Here is a 23072-nt window from a genome sequence, read left to right as displayed (position 1 = left end):
CCTGAACTGCTTTGAAATAGCCCAGCCTGTGGATTGCGGGAACGTATGTATATAAGACATACTTTGGGTTTCCTGTTAACCCATAGAATTGTTGGAGTGACATGAACATACCGAGATGTCATAAACTACTGTGAACTTGGTACAGTATACTGATTCAGTACTGAATAGATTCTCATCAATGATGCATTGAAACAAATTCAGACATTTCTTAAAGATGATTATTGAACTAGTACTCATCAAGTTGGCCTAGTTTGTAGCATAAATTGTGAACACCAACGTACACATGATGGCATTCAATTTGTACTATAACATGTAGATGTTTGTAGCATAGTGTTAGGAACTTTCTCTTGATAATATCTACATTAAACAGAAAGGCTCTGTCTTGATGCTAACAATTAGAAAATTTGCACCACAAACCAGATAGGGCTTTATCCTGATGAAGGGCTCATAGTAATAAATATTTTTCTTGTTTTATGAAGACAGCATTTCATTTCTGTACCTTACACCATTGTGTCCCCTTCTCAGCCAATATTTTTTTTTCCTTAGTATTTGTTTTTTTTTTACTTAACCTGAAAACGGCTTATCTGAATAATATGATGCAATTATACTGTTAGCTGGGTCCCCTTGCCAAGTATAAATCAAGGGGTGGTGTCCAGTACTCCGTTCTCTTGACCTGTTACCTAGATTTTTTGGGTATTCCACCGTTTTACTTTTTTGCGTAGTGAACATTGGAGCGTGATCGGTATTCAGACACTAGGCAGTTCGGGTGCTACCTCTGGCCACAGTACACAAACCACTACAGCATGTGCATCTTCACTCTCTCCCCCAAAAGAGAAAGAAAGTTCAAGAAAAAGGAATGAAAGGTAAAGCCCTTCCATTCCGACCAATATTGCGAGCATTCAGTTTGAACAAGAGTTCTGATTGCCTATGTTTCTTCCCGCTACAAGTCTTGGCACTGACTCCTCCCAGAACGAGACCTAGTACAGGTAAAGGTGTGTGAATAACCCTACCAAGTACTCAGACACCTCCCCATAGTTAAGTGTGCAGAGGTTTTTTCCCGATATGAGACAACTAGGCACTTAAAAAAAGATGGAAGGTTCCTGGTACAGCACTGTCACTACCACAAGGGGAGAAATGGTAGAGGTCATGCGTACACAACTCCTATAGATCGGTCTCCATGGGCTTCTTCGATGACGTCTTTTACACGTTCGTCTCCAAGAAGTAGCTGTGAAGACCCTGATGAAGATGAAACAGAGGAGGAGGAACTGGAAATTTGCCTTCTACAACACTCTCACGGGGGAAAGAAAACACAGGAACTATAGGAAGTGACAGGATTGGTAATACACTGATGGTATGAAGGGCGGTGCCCTTTGCCTTCACTCACAGGGGCGGCGAAACCTTCTTCCTCCAATAGTACACATCATTGTCTAAGGATTGCCAACCTCCTTGACATTGAACTAATAATAATGATAATTACTATACTATCATAATAAGTGAGGGATGTCATAAAAGCAGCTACTAAATTACATACAAGTAACCATGCCATTACAGTGTCAGTTGGTATCAGTGCTTTTGTTTACATTTTGGATTCAGAACAGATGTGAATAGCCCAAGCCTTTGACTGTGGTTCCATTAATAAGATACTACTAATTGTTATTCAACAGGTAATAACTATTATCATTTACATTGTAAACTATTAAACTCTCATACTGTTATACGTATTACTACTATATTTTCATATTAACTATTAATTAGGCTTAACCTTATGACTAATTGTTATGGTTGCCAATGTACTTAACTTCTGTACATGAAGTATTACTATCATTATTTGATTATGGGTCATTATTATTATACAATTATATTTATATATCATATTTGTTATTCTGGGTTGCACCTGGTTAAGGAATTTAGATCAATAAAGCCTACATGTAGGCCAATGGTTTAATTATCACAATTATCAAATCAACTTTCATATCAAGGGAATAAACAGCAAATAGGAATGCTGTCTAACAGGAACAAGAATGTGGGTATTGGCAGGTTTTCACAGAAAATTGTTACACAGCTACAGTTATTAGGAAACCACTACAAATCTTTCCTTCCTACTAAATATCCCAGTACATGAAGATATGCCTACACAATTGTCAAAAAAAAAAAAAAAAAAAAAAAAAAAAAAAAAAAAAAAAAAAAAAAAAAAAAAGCCAGAAGAGACTGCCAGAAATATGTCTACTATCCAGTGGCTGAAGCAAGGCAAGCGCTAAGTGACTGGTCATGTGGGTGTGGCTTACCCGCCACCCCTGCAGCTAACTACCACCAACTCGTAAAGTTTTAACAGCCATATCCAACTTCGATGAAAGCATACTCCTATTAAAGAACAAAGGTTTGTATTCATGTAGAAACAAACCAAGTTTGGCATGCAATCTTTAGTATTTCACCTAAATTAGTCACACGCAGTTTATTAACCTCACTTAAAAAAACATGGTAAAACCACAAGTCCTGATGGTCTATCAACTTGAATATTTTCAAGTTTACAATACAATATCAGAATATATGAGTTTTCTTTCAATCATCATCACCAAAATTTTTAAGTTAGCTCTTCCCATTGAGAAGTTAGACATGAAGGAAAGTTTTTCCATTCACTCAATAATTAACCAATTCACATCTTGCCTATACATCATATATGCCATAACAGTTGATGAATCATAGGTGAAATAAAGTTTTAAACAGTACAGTATGGGAAACCTTCATTAACTAATACAAAAACACAAAAGAATGAAAAAATTATACGTACCCCACATTCTGCAATATCCTTGTAACGCCCAGGACGCAGACGAACTGCTCCCGTTTTTGTATCCTTCACTTCATACTTATCCAAATAAAACTCGTTATCAAACATATCCTGCACCATTCCTCTGAATCGCACCACTTGATTTGACCTCAGATGATGTAAAGGTGTTTCATTAACCCATGGTAGCTAAATCAAAATTGGAAAGAAAAAGTTTCTACATTAGAGATGGTAAAGTACTGAATGGTCAATTAAAAATCAAAAATTTAAGTGCAAAGCTCTGATCCATATAAAATTATTAAACTGAACAGTATATTAATTACCTTAGTTTTACTATACTAGTTATTCAAAGGACAGAGTTTCTTAATCTACCTATGTAATGACGTACTCCAGGTAAGAGGGAATTTATTGTCATGATTCTGATCACTGCTAAAAATAAATAACTGTGAAGACGAGAAGCACTATAGACAAGGTAAAGATGAGGCTCTCCCTTTAATGTAATAGTAGGCAAATACCTGGATTTATCTTAAATTACGATTTAAAATAACTTTGTCCTTTATTTAAAGCATTACTATGCCTACCAATCTCATATTTCAGGTGTTGAATAACTTACAATAAGATCCTTGTCCATTGTAGAGACAAAACCAAGAATCTTTTTTTCATTTCTCTCCATACTATACAATTACAATTTTGAGAAATTACCAAAGCTAACATAGAGAGAGAAAAACCAAGCTGATACACAAGACAGATGGATTTGGTTTATATAGCCTGGGGCTGGGGCCTGTGAGGCAATTCAGTGCTCAAGTCCAATAAAGGTAAAACCCTAGTGTTACACTATCAGGTATGTCAGAAGAGGTTGGATGGCAAGATGAAAGAAGGAAAGCAGGAATGGTGGTAAAATAGGATATGACAGATGTGCAGCTAGAGGACAAAGGAAGGCTGAAAAGTTCCTTAATTAAGGCCTATAGTGCAGGAGGTGTACTAATGACACTAACCCCACTGGATTATCTAAGAAGAGCTACTGTAAAACAAGCCCTTCAATTTACAAATAAAAATAAAACCTTATTTCTATAAGCTGAACCACTGTTATCTATTAATAGTAAAGAGGACAGTTAAGCAACGTTTCAAGATATAAATTGTATAAATAACTTAAACATGACTGTTAACAATAAGCTTACCCGTTTTAGAACACTCGGCTTGCTGGCTTCATTTTCAAAAAATTCCTGGGATTTTTGCTTCCACTCTCCAGTTGGGCCACATTCCTCTGTTGTTGCAAATGACAAAACTTGTTAGTAGAGTAATATGCTGCACCACAACTTATAGCAACAATTTAATTACATCCTATTTTATGAAATTACAGTACAGTACTTGAAAATCTATAACATGCAGTTCTCATTCTCTTACCAGTCATGAAAGTTTGCACTCATATTTCTTTGTTTTCCCGAGCATACAATTACAATACTTCTGTTGATGCTATAAAAGAAAAACAAAAACAAAAAAACAAAAAACTCGCACATACTCTCTGACTTGTAACTGTCATAATTGTTAGAATAAAGATGAGGAAAACAGTAAAACAAGTGATTTGCATCAAATAACAATAGTAATAAAAAGGATCAAACATGATATGAAATCAGAAAAATGTAAGGTTCATGCACAGTATTTGGTAAAAATCGATTACCATATTATCACCATCTTAAATTTCATATACACGACATGCCATGAATTTTGAGGGAAAATATGGATAATATTTCTTGGACTCCTCAGTATCACTTATACATCTCCATTTAGTATTTCAACAGTACTGGATCTAGGATAGAGAGACTATCTAATAATGGGTCTTAGTTTGTTTAGACAAACAATGTAGCCTAAATATTTTAAAATCTACATTGAGTCAAACTGAGACACTCTAATAATGGGTCTTAGTCTGTTTAAACAAACAATGTAAAGATTTTAAAATCTACATTGAGTTCAATTGAAAAATATAGCTTACCTTATATCAATCTAATGATTTTAGCATGAAATGATTTGGTTTATTCACTATATACCCCTTATGGTTAAAACTAATGGGGAGGGGTGTAAATGGGGAAACTGGGGTGTTTGTAAAAGAAAGGAATACTGTATGTCCTAATCAGCCCAAGAAGAATGGGTCTACCTAATGGGGTGACTGAAGCCAATCCCCTACCTAATCTGACCTAGGACTTGATAAGTCAAGTTACAGGTTTAAATACCAGTATGAATTCAAACCTAAACTCTTCAAAATACAGGCAAGGACATCCAACCATAGTTTCTACCCACTGCAACCAACAACCTAACAAATTCTTGAAATATCTACAAAACTCATAACATAACCACAAGGTAGACAATGACAGGAATCAAATAGCTGTTTTACACAAGAGGTGTACAATAAATGCAAAAATGATATTTTGATTATAAAATAAATTTTTGAATATACTTACCCGGTGAATATATAATAGCTGACGTCTCGGACGGCTCGACAGATTCCAAAAACTCGCGAGCGATCGCCGTGAAGGTTGCGGGTGTGACCACCAGCGCCGACTATCGGCCAGATACCGCATATACTTGTCAAGTTCTCCAGTTCTTCTCAGTCCGCTGGGTCTCTATTGGGGAGGAAGGGAGGGCCTTTAATTTATATATTCACCGGGTAAGTATATTCAAAAATTTATTTTATAATCAAAATATCATTTTTAAATATTAAACTTAGCCGGTGAATATATAATAGCTGATTCACACCCATGGTGGTGGGTAGAGACCAGTATTAATGCAATAAAGGCGTATATGCTCATGAGTTTTTGACAATTATATCATAAAAAAACCCACTTAAATATAGGTACCTGGTAAGGAAGCTGACTCTGACGATTACTCTGCCTTATTAGTCCGCTTTCCTCACGAAGCCCAGCCATCCTCTCAGGATGCTGAAAGACTCCCAGGAGCTGTTATATCCAGGGCGACCACCCTTATAACAGGACCTCATCAATACCCTTAATCTGAGCGCTCTCAAGAAACGACATTTGACCACCCGCCAAATCAAAAAGGATGCGAAAGACTTCCTAGTCTTCCGTACAACCCAAGACAAGATTAAAAACATTTCAAGAGGAGATTAAAAGGATATTGGGATTAATGGAATGTAGTGGTAGAACCCTCACCCACTACTGCACTCGCTGCAACGAATGGACCCAGGGTGTAGCAGTCCTCATAAAGAGTCTGGACGTCTTTTAAGTAAAATGAAGCGAACACCGACTTGCTCCTCCAAAAGGTCGCGTCCATAATACTTCGCAGAGACCTGTTTTGCTTAAAAGCCACCGAAGTTGCTATTGCTCTCACTTCGTGCGTCTTGACCTTAAGCAAACAACGGTCTTTCTCACTTAAATGAGAATGTGCCTCCCGGATTAAAAATCTAATAATGTACGATAAAGCATTTTTAGACATGGGCAATGAAGGCTTCTTAACGGAGCACCATAAGGCCTCAGAACCACCTCGTAATGGTTTAGTACGAGCCAAATAAAACTTAAGAGCTCTAACTGGGCACAGAACTCTTTCAACCTCGTTGCCTACGATTTCTGACAGGCAAGGTATGTCAAAAGATTTAGGCCAAGGACGAGAAGGCAGTTCATTCTTGGCCAAAAAACCAAGTTGAAGCGAACATGTGGCTTTATTTGTAGAGAAGCCGATGCTCTTACTAAAGGCATGGATCTCACTGACCCTTTTAGCCGAAGCCAAGCACACCAAAAAAAGCGTCTTGAGGGTGAGATCCTTCAAGGAGGCTGAATGCAATGGCTCAAACCTGTCGGACATTAGGAACCTTAGAACCACGTCTAAGTTCCAAGCAGGAGTGGACATACGACGCTCCTTAGAGGTCTCGAAGGACTTAAGGAGATCTTGGAGATCTTTATTATTTGACAGATCCAAGCCTCTATGTCTGAACACAGACGCCAACATGCTCCTGTAGCCCTTAATAGTGGGAGCAGAGAGGGAGCGAACATTTCTCAGATGCAGGAGAAAGTCTGCAATTTGGGCTACAGAGGTACTGGAAGAGGAAATAGAGGATGATTTGCACCACTCTCTAAAGACCTCCCACTTCGACTGGTAGACCTTGATAGTAGATGATCTCCTAGCCCTCGCGATCGCTCTGGCTGCCTCCTTCGAAAATCCTCGAGCTCTTGAGAGTCTTTCGATAGTCTGAAGGCAGTCAGACGAAGCGCGGGGAGGCTTTGATGAAGACTCCTTACGTGTGGCTGCCGTAAGAGATCCATCCTTAAAGGTAGACTCCTTGGAATGTCTACCAGCCATTGAAGTACTTCTGTGAACCACTCTCTCGCGGGCCAGAGGGGAGCAACCAACGTCAACCTTGTCCCTTCGTGAGAGGCGAACTTCTGCAGAACCCTGTTGATGATCTTGAACAGCGGGAATGCGTAGGCGTCCATGTGAGACCAGTCCAGCAGAAAGGCATCTGGATCTGGGACTGGAGAGCAATAGGTCGAGAGCCTTTTGGTCAATGAGGTCGCAAAGAGGTCTATGGTGGGCTGACCCCAAGTCATCCAAAGACTCTTGCACACGTCCTTGTGGAGGGTCCATTCTGTAGGGATCACCTGACCTCTCCGACTGAGACAGTCCGCCAAGATGTTCAATTTCCCCTGGACGAACCTCGTCAACAGTGAGATGCCTCGATCGTTTGACCAGATGAGGAGGTCCCTTGCGATGACGAACAGTGTGTGGGAGTGAGTGCCTCCTTGCTTGGAGATGTACGCCAAGGCTGTGGTGTTGTCTGCATTCACTTCTACCACTTTGTTTTGGAGAAGACTCTCGAAACTCGTCAAGGCCAAGTGAACAGCCAACAGCTCCTTGCAGTTGATGTGAAGGCTCCTCTGATCCGACGTCCAAAGACCCGAACATTCCAGATCGTCCAGAGTCGCTCCCCAACCCAAATCCGATGCGTCTGAAAATAACACGTGGTTTGGGTTCTTGACCGCCAGGGACAGACCCTCTCGAAGACCTATATTGCTGTCCCACCAGTTCAGGCACGTCTTTACTGGTTCGGAGATCGGGATTGAGACAGCTTCCAAAGTCTTGTCCTTGTCCCAATGGGAGTCTAGATGGAACTGGAGAGGGCGAAGGTGAAGTCTCCCTAGAGAGATAAATTGTTCCAGGGATGACAGCGTCTCTAGGAGGCTCATCCAACTTCTCACTGAGCAACGGTCTTTTCTCAGCATGAGGCGGACTTTGAGCAAGGCTTGATCTATCCTGGTGGCAGACGGAAAAGCCCGAAAAGCTAGACTGCGAATCTCCATCCCCAAATAGAGAATCGTTTGGGAGGGAGTCAGCTGAGACTTCTCTAAGTTCACCAACAGTCCCAACTCCTTTGCAAGATCCAACGTCCATTGAAGGTCCTGAAGACAGCGATGACGGGACGACGCTCTGAGCAGCCAGTCGTCCAGGTACAGGGAGGCTCGAATCCCCGATAAATGAAGAAATTTTGCCACATTTCTCATGAGCCTTGTAAAAACAAGAGGAGCAGGGCTGAGGCCGAAGCACAGTGCTCGGAATTGGTACACCACATTCCTGTATACAAACCTCAGATACGGTTGAGAATCCGGGTGTATAGGAATGTGGAAGTACGCATCCTGCAGGTCGAGAGAGACCATCCAGTCTCCCTCTCTGACCGCTGCTAGGACGGACTTCGTGGTCTCCATCGTAAATTTTGTTTTGACAACAAAAACGTTGAGCGCACTGACATCCAGCACCGGCCTCCAACCTCCTGTATGCTTTGGGACTAGGAAGAGACGGTTGTAAAATCCCGGTGATTGAAGGTCCGAGACTTTCACCACCGCTCCCTTCTCTAGCAACTGAGACACCTGCAGTTGTAGTGCCTGTCTCCTTGACTCCTCTCGATACCTGGGAGAGAGGTCTATAGGAACTTTTACCAGAGGAGGTCTCCGTACAAAAGGTATCTTGTACCCCTCCTTTAGCAACAACAGACTCTCGGTCTGCACCCCTCTTCTCCCAGGCCTGCCAGAAGTTGTTCAGTCTGGCCCCTACCGCTGTCTGAGGACGTGGGCAGTCAGACTCTGCCACGGGACTTGGATCCTCTCCTCTTGCCTCTTTTACTGTCGGCACGAGCGCCTCCCTTACTGGGGGCTCTGCCACGAAAGGGCGGGATAAACCTCGTTGCTGGAGTATCGAGCTTGGGTCTTACGACATAAGATGATGAAGGAGCAGCCTTGCGTGCCGACGTAGCCATCAGGTCGTGGGTATCCTTCTGCACCAGAGAAGCTGCAATATCCTTAATCAACTGCTGAGGAAACAAAGCAGATGACAACGGGGCAAAGAGAAGCTCTGACCTTTGGCAGGGAGTTACTCCTGCCGAAAGGAACGAGCAAAGTCTCCCTCGTCTTAAGGACTCCTGCCGTAAAGGTAGCAGCGAGCTCATTACAGCCATCACGGATAGCTTTGTCCATGCAGGACATAATTAGCACGGATACATCACGGTCGGCCGAAGAGATCTTCCTGCTCAAGGCTCCCAGCGACCAATCCAAGAAGTTAAAAACTTCGAAGGCCCTGTAAACCCCTTTGAGGAGATGATCAAGGTCCGAAGAGGACCAGTAAACTTTAGAGCGTCTCATGGCCAGGCGACGGGGAGAGTCTACGAGGCTTGAGAAGTCTCCCTGGGCAGAGGCAGGAACTCCCAAGCCGAGAACTTCTCCCGTGTCATACCAGACGCTCGCTCTAGAAGCCAGTTTAAAAGGGGGGAAAGCAAAGGCTGTCTTCCCCAAACTCCTCCTGGTGATCAACCAATCGCCTAGTAAACGCAAAGCCCTCTTAGAAGAGCGAGAGAGCACTAGCTTAGTAAACGACGGCGTCGAAGTAGCTAGGCCTAGCGTAAACTCTGACGGAGGCGAACGAGGAGCAGCAGTTACAAAATGGTCAGGAAACAGTTCCTTAAAAATCAGCATGATCTTTTTAAAATCCAGAGAGGGCTGAGCAGCTTTAGGCTCCTCTCCGTCCGACAAAGTCCCCAAAGGAATATCAGTTGGAAGGGGATCAGCGACTTCCTCATCCGACGGAACCTCGTCCGACAACTGCCGAGTCTCATGATACGGAGAGACATGCCGAGGAGGCAACGCTTGACAGGCAATGTCAACAAGCAAAGGAGCAGCAGTAGCAGAAGAGGAAGCGACGTCACGCCGCTGCTGAAAGGACTGAAATTCCTGTGACTGACCAACAACAACAGCTGAAGTTGATTGACGCTCGACGTCACATCGGAACTGCATTGACTGCAGAGTCTGAGCAGGCAAAACAACCTCCGACTGCGGTGACTGACGCTCAACGTCACGTCGAGGCAACGGAGCCGGTCGGCGAACGTCAGTGCGGGGCTGCGGCGGCAGCAGCTGAACGTCAGTACGAGACTGCAGCAAGGGATCCATGTCACGTGACTGACGTGAAAGACTACTGGCATCGCGTTTCAAAGTACTAGAAACGTCAGCACTAACGTCAAACGGACGAGTGAATACTCGTTTGGGCGGCTGAAGGCCAGAGTCACGTTCAGCGCACTGGCGACTCGAAAGCAAAGGATCATCGCGAACCTGCTCAAAGTCATACTCTTCCATAAGGGAGGCAAGCTTAGACTGCATGTCCCGCAGGACAACCCACTTCGGATCAACGGGAGTCGGAACGGGCCGTGACGTCGGTAACGTCTGCGTTGGCAAAACATTGCCTCTACCGCGACCCTCGGACCCCGTGTAACGCTTGCGCTTAATAGGCGAACAGTCATCTGACGACTGCAAAAGGTCAGAGCTGCCCCAATGGCTACAGCCAGGACACTGGACCTGTCCTGAAGGGACTGACTTTCGCTTCAAGGGTCTAGAAACCTTGCGCCAAGGTTTCTTGTGCGATAAGTCTTCGGAGGACGAGGAGAATATAGTCTCACCCGTCTTATGGTAAGGGCGATCTTGACGAGAAACGTCCGATACCAAAGAGGGAACGTCTGTACGTTGGTTTACGCCTCTCGTCCCCTTAAGTCCTACGACATTACTTCTCCCTGGTGCAGGGGAGCCTGAAAGAGGTCTCGGACTAGGGGAGCGACAAGCACGAACAGACGAACCCTCGGTCGCAACACTAAATACACTTTGCGCACTTATCACTTTATCACTACGATTTTCTGTTTTACCACTCTGACACTTCAACAACTTAACATCTGACATGAGTTGGTTACGGTCCGATGCTAAGGACTCAACTTTTTCGCCTAAAGCTTGAATCGCTAGAAACATATCCCGCATGGACGGTTCATGAGTGCTAGTAGGGGGTTCAGGAACAACTACTACAGGGGAAGGATTAGGTTCAGGGGCATGGGAGGAGGAAAATTCCAAAGATCTCGAGGAGCTTCTCCTCACCCTATCTCTCTCCAGCTTACGAGTATATTTGTCATACTCGAGCCAGTCGAATTCCAACAAGACCACGCACTCATCACACCGATCTCCTAATTGGCAGGATTTACCCCAGCAATTAGAACAAACGGTATGTGGGTCGATAGAGGCCTTGGGAAGACGTTTGTTGCAATCCCTCGCACACTTGCGATATTTAGGTTCAGGGATAGGAGAAGGGTCAGCCATTTTGAACAATCAGAGAAAATCCAAGTCAAAACCAAAGTCATCAACAATAAACACCAGCCAAAAAAAGGGTTTCAAGAGTTTAATTGAAGAAAAACACCCGTCACAGCGAAAGCCAATAAACAACCAAAATAAAGTACTTCACCAAATAGGTCGAAAACTCAAGGTCATAAGCGAGCGGAACCAACTTGTCGACAAGACCGACAGAGAAGAACTGGAGAACTTGACAAGTATATGCGGTATCTGGCCGATAGTCGGCGCTGGTGGTCACACCCGCAACCTTCACGGCGATCGCTCGCGAGTTATTGGAATCCGTCAGCTATTATATATTCACCGGCTAAGTTTAATATTTAAAAATTTGGTAATTTAATTTGTAACGAGAAATTATTAGTTTTATGATAAAATCGCGACACATGATGCGGCCGTCGTCCTTAGACAGCAGCCCCCTAGCACTTCATGTGTTAATAGTTTACATATGAAAGATTTTAATGTTACTGTTCTTAAAATATTCTACTATAATTGTTCATTACTTCTTTTGTAGTTTATTTACTTCCTTTCCTCACTGGAGTATTTTCCTTGTTGGAGCCTTTGGGGTTATGGTATCTTGCTTTTAGAACTAGGGTTGCAGCTTAGCTAGTAGTAGTAGTAGTAGTAATAATAATAAACGGACTAGTCACTCACACCTCAACCTTAATGCAATGTCTTGTATATTGCTTCGGATATCCTAGCCTACATCCAATTATCATTTTCATTTTTACTTGCTAAGCTACAACCCTAGTTAGAAAAGTAGAATGCTATAACCCCTAAGCCTCCATCAGAGAAAATTGCCTAAAATGAAAATTATGCAAGTCGGTTGACTTGGGTACAACCAAATTTACGCATGAGCTGTGCTACTTAAGAAGACTATGATAAGCAGTTCTCTGTCACGGTCAGTAGACAAACAAAATACTATAAAACTCAGCCTGAACTAAATATAACGTGACTAATACGGCTACAATTGGCCTCACAGAATCCATCAACAATTCCATGTTGAGCACATCATGCATACTTACCGAAAAATCTATCAACAATTCTAAGTGGTGTTAGTGTCCAGTCGTCTATACCAGGCATAGTGAGTATTTAAAGTTGGATGGCAAACTCAATCAAATGTTAATTACGTGGCTGGGAAGTCAAACTCTTTTCAAGTTTCTTGAACGTGGAAGAGAGTGCAACTGCAACACAAAACAACACATGTACGAGGAGCAGCAATACAAATGTCAGCAAGCCGTTCCGAAATCTGGGTGCTATATTTAAAAGAAACAGTTTATTAATTAGTATGATATTCGAACATTTATTTTTATTTAAAAGTTAATAATAACAAATACTATATACCAATGCAGTTATCAGTAGCATTAAGGAGTGATAAGCATCAAACAAATTAGATTTACTGTCTGTCCGCATATTAGCATATATCGCTTACATTAGCAAATTCAGAGCTTGCAACACTGATCCACTTGTTGTCGTCTGCTCTGTTTATGTCCGTCAGCAGGGTTGCCAAATAACTTGACATCCAAACCGCGGTGCAAAGCCTCAAAAGTAGCGGCAGTTGCTTCAAAAGTAGCCCAATTATAGTAACTTAGCCATCATTAAATTGGTACTAAAAACTATTGATATTATATACTATAGAAATAAATTAGTGGGCAGGGGATCGAAAACAATCAACTAAGATTTTATAGAAGAGTATGATATCGAAAAATGTACATAATTTTTATTCAAAAATACTGAAAATAAAGCCGTATATTTTTTTTGGCAAAATTAAATACTAGTTGAATGACATTTAACAAAATTGAAATTATCAAAATAAAAGAGATTTGTTGTTCATTCAACATAATCATAAAAGGATTCAATTAACTAAGTTTAATATAGTATATTTACATTGGTGATTGTATTGTTTTAGAATTTATTCAATTAATGAGAAAAAAGCTTTTACAACAAAGGTTCAGTTAGCAAACGTGGTTATGGTGACTCTTCGTCCGATGAAGTTAGTTCTATCACAAAAGATTTAATGAATTAGCTAATACAGACGTCATTTATCATGTCTTCCTTTATAATGTTATCAGTATGCTTAATAGCCTTGACCCAATTTTCCTTGCAAATCTGAAACAAAGTCGGTTTGGATATGTTGGTCGCATCTGTGACACGTTTGATTGCTTGGTCAGTTACAAATTAAGTTTCCTTATCCTTTTCCCACTTTGAAAAAAAAAAAACTGATAGACATTGTATGCAGGGTTAAAATATGTACCATAATTACGGTACATGTACTCTTCAGGGCTTGCGTACCAGTACTCAGCAGACAATGAAGCTATGAGTGAAGAATCTGACCTGGGTTAATACCTGCACATTAACTGATTTAGCGTGTCGGTTAATCTTGTTTTTGACTCTACAACGATGGTTTAAACTGTCTGTGAACTATTGAAATTTGAAATAGAATAATCGATCTACATTTCCACTTTGAAATTATTATAAAAGAAATGGCATTAGTAAGGACCATTTAAACAATTTATTGGCGCCGCGGTTTATTTCTTCCAGAGTAGCCCAATTTCAGGCAAGTAGCGGCACTCTTTTATAACCCGCGGTAAGGTGTTCAAAAGTAGCCCAATTGGGCGGGTAAACCGCGGGTTTGGCAACACTGTCCGTCAGCCTTGTGGCTGGGCGTTTTTGGCGGGCAAGAACTATAGTAATAGAAATTATAACTAATGTAAAAATTTAAGTTAGACGATAATGTTATGAAAATTTCCAATATTTATAATTAATATATCAACTATTCTGGAAAAAAAATGAGTTTTGACTTAATCGCCAGGACGCTAATATGTTGACACTTGACAGCTTGGCGCCAAAATTTCAGTGGATGTCTGCATTGACATTAAGCTGAAGTGTTATAGGTCAGCTGAAGAATTTCGTCAATTTAAGTATGGTAAGACTTTGTTGTTAAGTTTGGTAATTCCATCTATGAATCCACTCACTTGGTCGTCACATGAAACAAGCTTAATAAGGAAATGTGTATGTCCTATTTAACTGCCCATTGTTTTCCTTTTTTTTGGGGGGGGGGGGGGGCAGAAATAATGGCATGTTATGATGTTAATGAGGCCAGCTACCATATGTGTTTTTTATAAGTGCATGAGATGTGTCTCATTTCTGATAGTCATTTCAAATATTTTCATTCTATGGATCGTAAATACGGCCTGCGGACGGTTTAAAGATCATAGATATTATGGACATCTTTGTGTCTTTGGTACCGGTAAACATTGCTAGAAGTTAGGCTATCACATGACTTCAGATAATTAGAAATACAGATATACTGTAAGTACAAAAATATTTACGCAATTACGCCAAGTATCTCAGACAGCCCTTGTAGGGTAGAATTTTATATATATATATATATATATATATATATATATATATATATATATATATATATATATATATATATATATAGTTACATGGCATTGGTAATTTACCTCTGAGTGGGTGGTAGCAGTTTTCTTCAGACCATGGGTATCTCTCTCTTGAAACTTGAAAAGGACAAAAATTTTGTACCTCAATATGGGCGGAATGACATACCCTATGTTGTGTTTACATTAGAGGGAATTGGACTTTTTCAAAAAACTTAATTGAATATGTTATTGTTTGAGGCAATGATGTCAATAGAATAATTTTAAGTAAAAGGTAGGAAAATTACAAGCAACATATATTCCATATAGATTTAATAGTTTAAATGTTAATACACGCCTTTTGATGTATTTAATGCTGCACGTTCACAATGTTCAGTGCGTAGGTATAAATGCACCACATATTTTTATATTTTGCTTTCTTATTTAAGTATTAATTTGACCAACCATTTACGTGATTTAGGAAATGAGTAGATACATTCATATATGTGGAATGGATTTGAGTAGGTGGTGTATTATGTATTTGATAGATTTGGGTTGATTTTGGCACTGTCGTTGTCCTCGAAGGATAGTGTCAAGTAAGATTTGTAATTAGACGTTATTAACACTTACATAATGTTTACAGTAAACCAGGGGGTTTCAACCTGGGGTACGCGTAACCCCACTCAGAGATCTGTCAGGGAGTACGCCCTTTCTCACTGAAAAATCATAATGGCATATAAGGAATACTCTATCCATTTCAGTATCATTCAAACATTTACTAGAGCTAAAACTAATGTTATCCAGTCTCATTACAAGAATTAAATGAAAAGAATAATTGCTCTTTTTTCTTTTCTTTTTACTCGAAATTTACTTTGTTTTCAGTTTGGTTCTTCAATGGTGTGTTTCTGCGCTGATTTATTTTTTATTTGTATCTTTTGGTCTTAGTTTTATGTACATTTATTCTTTTTCAAACGTTTTCGCTTTTAATTGTCATGTAATTTTATTATTTTTTTAAACTTGCGTTTATCTGTGATATGTGTAAATGTACTTGTGTATATAGGTGCCATAACATACATCATTGTAATATCCTGGATAGTTTTTTCTGTAATTTGGGGAATTTGGGAGCCAACTTTTTCGTTGTTATGGCGTTTTTTCTTTGTTTTAGCTTAAAGTAGATTTTGATAAGTTGGATTCTAATATAACCTGATAAATATAGTATATATATATATATATATATATATATATATATATATATATATATATATATATATATATATATACATACATATGTCAACAAAGATTTCTGTGTATGCCTCCCTTCATATATTTTTCTGTATAATTGATTTTCATTGTTTTTATACTTTTTCTGTGGTAGGATGAAAAGCTATGTTTTAAACAATAGATTTGTTAAAATATTTCCCCTGACGAACCATATGTAGTGTGGATAAAGGCTTTGTTCTATGTAGACCTAGTATCAAACATTGCTTGTCTTGTCACGCAAACCGAAACGAATGTTCTATAAGTTAATAATAGACCAGTTGCCGCAAGAGAGGATGGTCGTGAAAAAATAAACCAGTTTTCAGTGACACATTCATGAGATATTTGTTCCACCGTTTGTGATGGCCGAGTGTCGTTGTCCAGCTCAGAGTCAAAACAGATATGACTCTGGTCCAGCTTAGTGTGCAGTATTGCCGAAGTGCCAGGCAATCTACAACGAGTTCAGGTGTTGGGCGGAGGTATTTTCATTGGTTAAACGCTATATTTTGTCTATGGGTAATATACTACTTTTAGGTTAGTTGTAGCTGATATTTATTTTTCATTTACTTTAAATTATGTGTTGTTGCCGAACCGTTTATTATAGGTCTTATATATATATATATATATATATATATATATATATATATATATATATATATATATATCAAGATATTGCAAAGCAAAAATTTACGCTTTGCATATTTTAAGAATTGATATTAAGTATTCCAAAGAATCATATATTTAAGATTGTCTGGAAAAAAAAAACAAGATGTTAGCAGAAATTTTATGGTTGCTGTGACTTTGTCATGACAAAACTCCAAAGTATTTCGATTTGAGTCAAAGGTTTAAAAACTATAAATGTTTGTCTTGCATTTCAGGTAGCAGCTTATTTTAGATACTAAGTCTGCGTTATTATTAATTAAATTTAAATTTAGCAAAAGTAAATTTGAAGATTCTGATAAATTTTTGCATAGCCTACCTAACCAACGTTTTGAAGGTTTCAGAGCAATGAGAAGACTGCATTAGTTGAATTTGATAAGGCAGTACCTGAGCTTCACTTGATGACAAATTCCGTTCCATTTTCTGGTACCCAATCTACATTGCACCTGAAAAGCTATCGTATTGTTTGTATCAATGGTGAACCTGTAGAAACACTGCATTGCCAAAATGATCTGATTGCTTCAGGAAGCGGAGAACGTCTGGTGTTTGGGCTACATACGGTTGCAATGCCATTGGAATCATCTCTAAATCCGCCTAGTGCAGGATCACTACCTCCAGGAACTTTTAACATCCCAGTCTATCCCAGCGAGACAGTTAAAGAAACTGACTTACATCTGAATAGAGTACTTCCATATTCCGTGTCTCCGCTGGGCCAAGGACCGCATACATTCAGTGTAACCACTTCTACTCTTTCATTGGAAGGCATATCTACTCGCTCCAAACCCATGGAAGGCTTCTGGCCCTCACTGTCTGTTAACAAGACTCATAATGCTGAAACTGTACACTTGGATGCCGTCCAAAATATGACGTTTCCGTATGAACAAAGCACAACTTGGTGTTCAGGAATATTAAATAGCAACGATCTTCAATTAAACAGTCAACAGGTTGGTAGTATCGGCCACCAGATTTCTGGGTATCAAATTCCCCATGAGCAGGTATCATCTCAATACATTTGTGACAATGTGCCATACTTTGGCCGAGACTCTCTTCAGTTAGGAGGTCAGTATTTTTCAGACCTGTTTAGATGGTTTAATTTTTTTTTTTTTTTTTTTTCATTTGATTGAATATATTGATGCCATAATGTTACTTCTTTAGTTTTTTAAGATTAATACTGGTAATTATTTTATGATGTACAGGTCATCAGGACTCAAAAATGTCTACAGATTCAAGAGAAACGCAAACAGAAGGTGGGGTTTTGAGCACAGGAATGGATGCTCTTGATCTCGCAAGGGAGAACTATTCCATGAATAATATCTGCTGCAACAAATCCAATGAAAACGGGATTGTCAGAGACCCTATTGCCGAACCATCACAGAAGCGGCTGCACATGGATATCCCATACAGTTACATCCAGGATAAACTCCCTTACGGTATGATATTTTCTTACCAAATCTGTAACTTACAATTTACAATATACTTTTGCAATATTTTTTATATATAATTTCTCTTTGCAGATGCTTGAGGGTACATTCGGTCACAGTATTCTATCTTATTAATCTTATTGTTTTTTGGAAGTTTTACACTTTATATGTTAAAGATCTATTTTAATGTTGTTACTGTTCTCAAGATAGTTTATTTTAATGATTCATCACTTCTCTTGTAGTTTATTTATTTCCTTAATCCTTTCCTCACTGAGCTATTTTTTCCCTTTTGGGGCCCTTGGGCTTATAGTATTCTGCTTTTCAAACTAGGGTTGTAGCTTAACTATTAGTAATAATATTAAAGGAATTAGGAAAAAAAATCTATATTTTGACTAATCATTTTTTTTTTTTTTTTTTTTTTTTTTCAGACCTAGAGCACGTAAGGAATGGTGAGACTGAAGTGTATGGAATTTCCATAGCACCGGCGCAGGATGGTGCAGTTGGCTGGGAAGCTTCTTCGCCAAGTAATAATGACTCCGGTTGCTTCGTTGAAGGATCTGCGCTGTCACCAAACCCTGGCATGTCTCATGAAGTCTTTGATGTGTTGGGTAAGTTATTTTGTATTGTTAATTTGGAGACAGCTATACGTAAATACTAATTTTTATTAGTCATACAGTACTCGTTTTCTAGATGTATATATTTTAGTCCAAGTAAAAACTTCAGACTATATAATGCATGACTGGTATATTGTGAATATTTTTAATGAATATTCTTCCTTGCGTCTCACTTTGATATTTTAGGCTGTAACTCAAGCATGTGTATAATTTATAACTCCTTTATCTTTGTAAGAGACTGTACTGCAAGATAGGGTATCAGCTGAAGTGAAAATGTACACTGATTCCGTGAGGGAGATGCTGAAGAGCAGCCAACAGGCAGCTCATTGGTTAGTAGCATTGTTATGAATTATATGGTAGGTTTTATACATACTGTATTCATCATACCATCTTTTTTTTTAGTCAGCCAACGTGACCTCTGAAAAGATCCAGTGAGGAAGTTCATTCATATCTTGATTTTTAGACGTTGATATTATTTCATACATGCAAGGAACGTGACATTATTGTGACAAAAGATTGGCTCTGTCCAACAGACTCCCAGCTTGTTGTGACCTTTCTCATCTCCGTTTACTCTGTTATGCCTTTATGTAACTGCTAACATCTGTTGTTGATTAGACTGCGTCTGATTTCTTGTTCATTTTGAGTGTTCCTCGGGGTCCTGTTCATAAAGCTTTGACCGAAGATTAAATTTTTTTATTTTTTCATTTACATCCCGGAACTTTGCTGATATTTACTGGCAGCTTTGAATTATTAATTGTTTTTTTTAATCATCTTGCACACTTATTCAAATAGGGTTTCAATACTTTAGTCATGTTCAAGACCTTTCAAGACTGAGTCTTTCAACAAAAATTTTTGCTGTTCAGATTACTGTCAATATGCCAACCATCTTTTATTTTGGTTGTTGCAAGTTTTACCTCTTTAATTAATCAAGTTTAATTGATTTTATTCCTTTATATTTTGATTATTTGGTTTATTTTTTATTTTTAGTTTACTCATTTGTTGTCTACTTATATCTAAATACATTCAGTTCAATTTATTATTATTTTGATTATGTATACTTAGGAAATTTAAGCTTTTCTCTTTATATGGGCACTCAATTCCAATAGAAGCTTACTCTACAGGTTCATAGCCTTCTGGTTTCTCGTCAGGGCAAGATAAGATTGCACTTACCGTTTCGAAAAAAAAACTTCATCTCTTAACTGAGTGTTGTTCATTATCTAAACTTCAATAATTGCTAGAGATGTATTGAATTGGCATTATTTGTTCTGAAATGTGGATATAAATGTGTGGGTAGTTATTCGTTGGGCATTGGCTAGGTGATAATGCAGAGAAAATTGTAGCCGATATAAAGATAAAATAGTTATTTTTTTTTTGGGGGGGGGGGTGCTTCCATAATGGTTCTAAAGTTGTTATATATATTTTTTTTTCTTTTTCAATTGTGACCCAAAATTAGATGAGGAGCGATGAATACAGTAATGAGTGTTGTGGTGTTTAAAAATTCGAACTGGCCACTCAATTTCTAGAAGCAGGCATGCTATTCTATTATATGTACAACAACAAATGCAACTGTTTTTAGTCCACTGCAGGACAAAGGCCTCAGACATGCCAAATTTTTATTTGTGTGCGCATGTGTTTTGAATATTAAATGATCCACCCGATTCATTATGAATTATCGGTGTTTTTATTCACTGTCGTTTACAGTAGTTGAGTTTAAAAAATCCCAGCATTTCTCGGTTCCTATTTTATTGCTGAAAATACTCTTTGACAAATGATTGTTGGGACAAATATGAAAACTGACAGCAGATTGCAACAGCTGACAATGTATCTTGCTTTTCAATTGCAGTACATGGCATTTGGCACACCAAGGAGGTGAAGCTTTGTAATGTTTTGGATAACTTTTCTTATGGTTGATATAAAATTCAATAGGGTCTTCATATTTGTCATACATTGCTTTGCTTTTTTATACTGATATGTCATATTCACTGGTTAATTTTATTTATATTTCATGAGTTTTTTAGCTTAATAGATTATACTAAAATTATATAAAACTGCTGTCTCCAGGAGATCCTTCAAGATTTGATTTTTCTTGTTTTTTCAAAGATTGGAATAAGAGTTATTTGACATGTTTTGTTTTCCTGAAGATTTAAGAAAGTAAGTACAAAAAGTTTAATTTGCCAATTGGACATTTCAGCGCAGATCTAGAGGAAGAAGTTTTCCACAGTCGATACCTCTTGAAGATGCACCAGCTGGCGGGCAAAATCAACCGTCTAATAGCAAGACAACCTTTCTCGCCTTGAATAACGGCAGCATAAATTTTGCAGCAAGGAGGACCCATTTTGTTTGGGACGTTCTTTACCCTGATATTTCTTCAAGAAGATATGTTGGCTCCCCGTCGATCTTTGGGTCAATTTGATAATTAAGATGATAATAGAATTCTTATGAGGACCAATTCATGGGTAGTTATTAATAGCATGTAGTTATGCATATTATTCTGTGCAACATTGTTAGCTCATGTAATCCATTCTAGTCTTCTATTTAGTCTTTATCAGCACTTTCTTGAACATCCTACTAAAGGTCTCTGCTGCACACTTGTTTAGTTCCTTTAGGTTTAAACTTGAGAAAGGGGATCGAGTCATATGTATTGTTTGGATTTGTTTTGCTAAATGACTTCTAAGAAGCAATGACAGAATTTTACGTTTTTTCCTTGTGGTTTGAATCAGAGAAAATATTTCGTGCTTGATTGTTTGGTGAAAAATGAAGATCTAAGAATATTATCAGTATCTTCCTAATTTATTAATTTGTTTTGATGTATTTAGGATTTAGATTTTTTATGAATGAAATGAAATATCGAATTTTTTTTTTTTTTTTGGTTAATACTTCTGTTACCAGTAAGTAGCATTTTGATATTTTAATGCCAATGAAAAGACAAAAAACAATTGTTAACTTTTTCTAGTTTTGGCATATATTCATTTCTATTTCTAGACTCATTGGCCACATAAGTATGGAAAGAATACATTTCTTTGTGAATTTTCCTGGATACATAAATACACATACAAAGTTTAGCTCTCTGTCTTTGAACCTAATCTTTTAAATTTTTTTTTTTTTTTTTTTTTTTTTTTTTTTTTTTTTTTTTTTTTTTTTTTTTTTTTTTTTTTTTTGTACGTGTTATTCATCAGTAGCAAATGGGAGGGAGTTAATTTAGGTATCACAAAGATGAGTTCAACTTTTTGGTCTAGGTAATTACGGAGACGAAAAAGTCGATTCATATATTGATGATTATATACTTTTGCAAAATATTTTCTGCAAGTTTGAACTTCATTTTATCTTTAATATTAATCTATTTTGTACTGTTAACATTTGGCTTGGACAAAATTCTTGTTAAAGATGAAAATGGGGAACAACTTATTGCTTTACAATAATTCCCAGTTTTTTAATGAAAATTTGATATAAGTATATATACATATACACACATGAATAGTTTTTATACGGATTAGAATAAAACGTCTAGTTTCTGCAATCCCTTTGAGAAAAAAAATAATCTGCAATTACACTTGTTAACCATAAAAAGGATAAAACTGATCGGCCCATTTCTAATGGATATAGTACAACTACAAAAACTATTCACGAAAGTTTGGCATTTTTGCAGCCAACAGCTCTAAGCTTGAGAGGGAAAAAAAAAAACACTGAAAACCGATAATCAGAAAGAAGCATGTGTAAAATTACTTCTAGAGTAAAGAATATGATCTGTTTGGACCAAATTCAAGCACAGTTTTAACCAAATTATTCAAGCAGTTTCGCATCAGGTGTAATATTTTCTCAGACTTCAACTTTTTTTAAAGTAAATAATTTTGATGAACGATCCCTTGGAATTATTATTATTATTACGTGCTAAGCTACAACCCTAGTTGAAAATGCAGGATGCTATAAGCCCTAGGGCTCCAACAGGGAAAGTGGCCCAGTGAGGAAAGAAAAGGTAAAATAAAATATTTTAAGAACAGTAACATTAAAATATATATTTCCCATAAAAACTAACAAATCAAGAGGAAGAGAAATAAGATGGAATAGTGTAACCTCAAGCAAGAGAACTCTAACCCAATGCACTGATAATTTGTTTAAGGGCTGCTTTTGGTCATATACAGCACGCGAACCCTACTCTACAGGACCTTCGCAGTCCTTTTATCGTATACATTCCAGGGCATTGAGCACTTCACGCCACATATTGCTCGCTTATTGTCAAATCCACATTATCGAAGTCGCTTAGAAAACGAGTCTTCAGTTTCTTCTTTAAAACCTTAATATTTTCAGTC

The 23072-nt window shown here is 38.3% G+C and overlaps 2 protein-coding genes across 2 annotated transcripts; one reads left to right on the top strand and one right to left on the bottom strand.

Moving 5' to 3' along the window:
- Window positions 1-2325: 2325 nt before the first annotated feature.
- Window positions 2326-12656, bottom strand: LOC137657260 (mini-chromosome maintenance complex-binding protein-like). Its single transcript, XM_068391597.1, has 4 exons — window positions 12456-12656; window positions 3961-4046; window positions 2789-2971; window positions 2326-2361 (listed from the first exon to the last, which is right to left on the bottom strand). The coding sequence occupies exons 1-4, from the start codon at window positions 12511-12513 to the stop codon at window positions 2326-2328; spliced, it is 363 nt and encodes a 120-aa protein (XP_068247698.1). The 5' UTR covers window positions 12514-12656.
- Window positions 12657-14251: 1595 nt separating this feature from the next.
- LOC137657053 (uncharacterized) lies at window positions 14252-21816 on the top strand. The gene is made up of 6 exons (XM_068391418.1): window positions 14252-14356; window positions 17068-17789; window positions 17927-18160; window positions 18580-18759; window positions 19001-19094; window positions 20957-21816. The coding sequence occupies exons 2-6, from the start codon at window positions 17132-17134 to the stop codon at window positions 21060-21062; spliced, it is 1272 nt and encodes a 423-aa protein (XP_068247519.1). The 5' UTR covers window positions 14252-14356; window positions 17068-17131; the 3' UTR covers window positions 21063-21816.
- The last annotated feature ends 1256 nt before the right edge of the window (window positions 21817-23072 follow it).

Source organism: Palaemon carinicauda, chromosome 18, assembly GCF_036898095.1.
Source record: "Palaemon carinicauda isolate YSFRI2023 chromosome 18, ASM3689809v2, whole genome shotgun sequence".
Taxonomy (NCBI): domain Eukaryota; kingdom Metazoa; phylum Arthropoda; class Malacostraca; order Decapoda; family Palaemonidae; genus Palaemon; species Palaemon carinicauda.
This window is presented reverse-complemented; position numbering and strand designations above follow the sequence as displayed.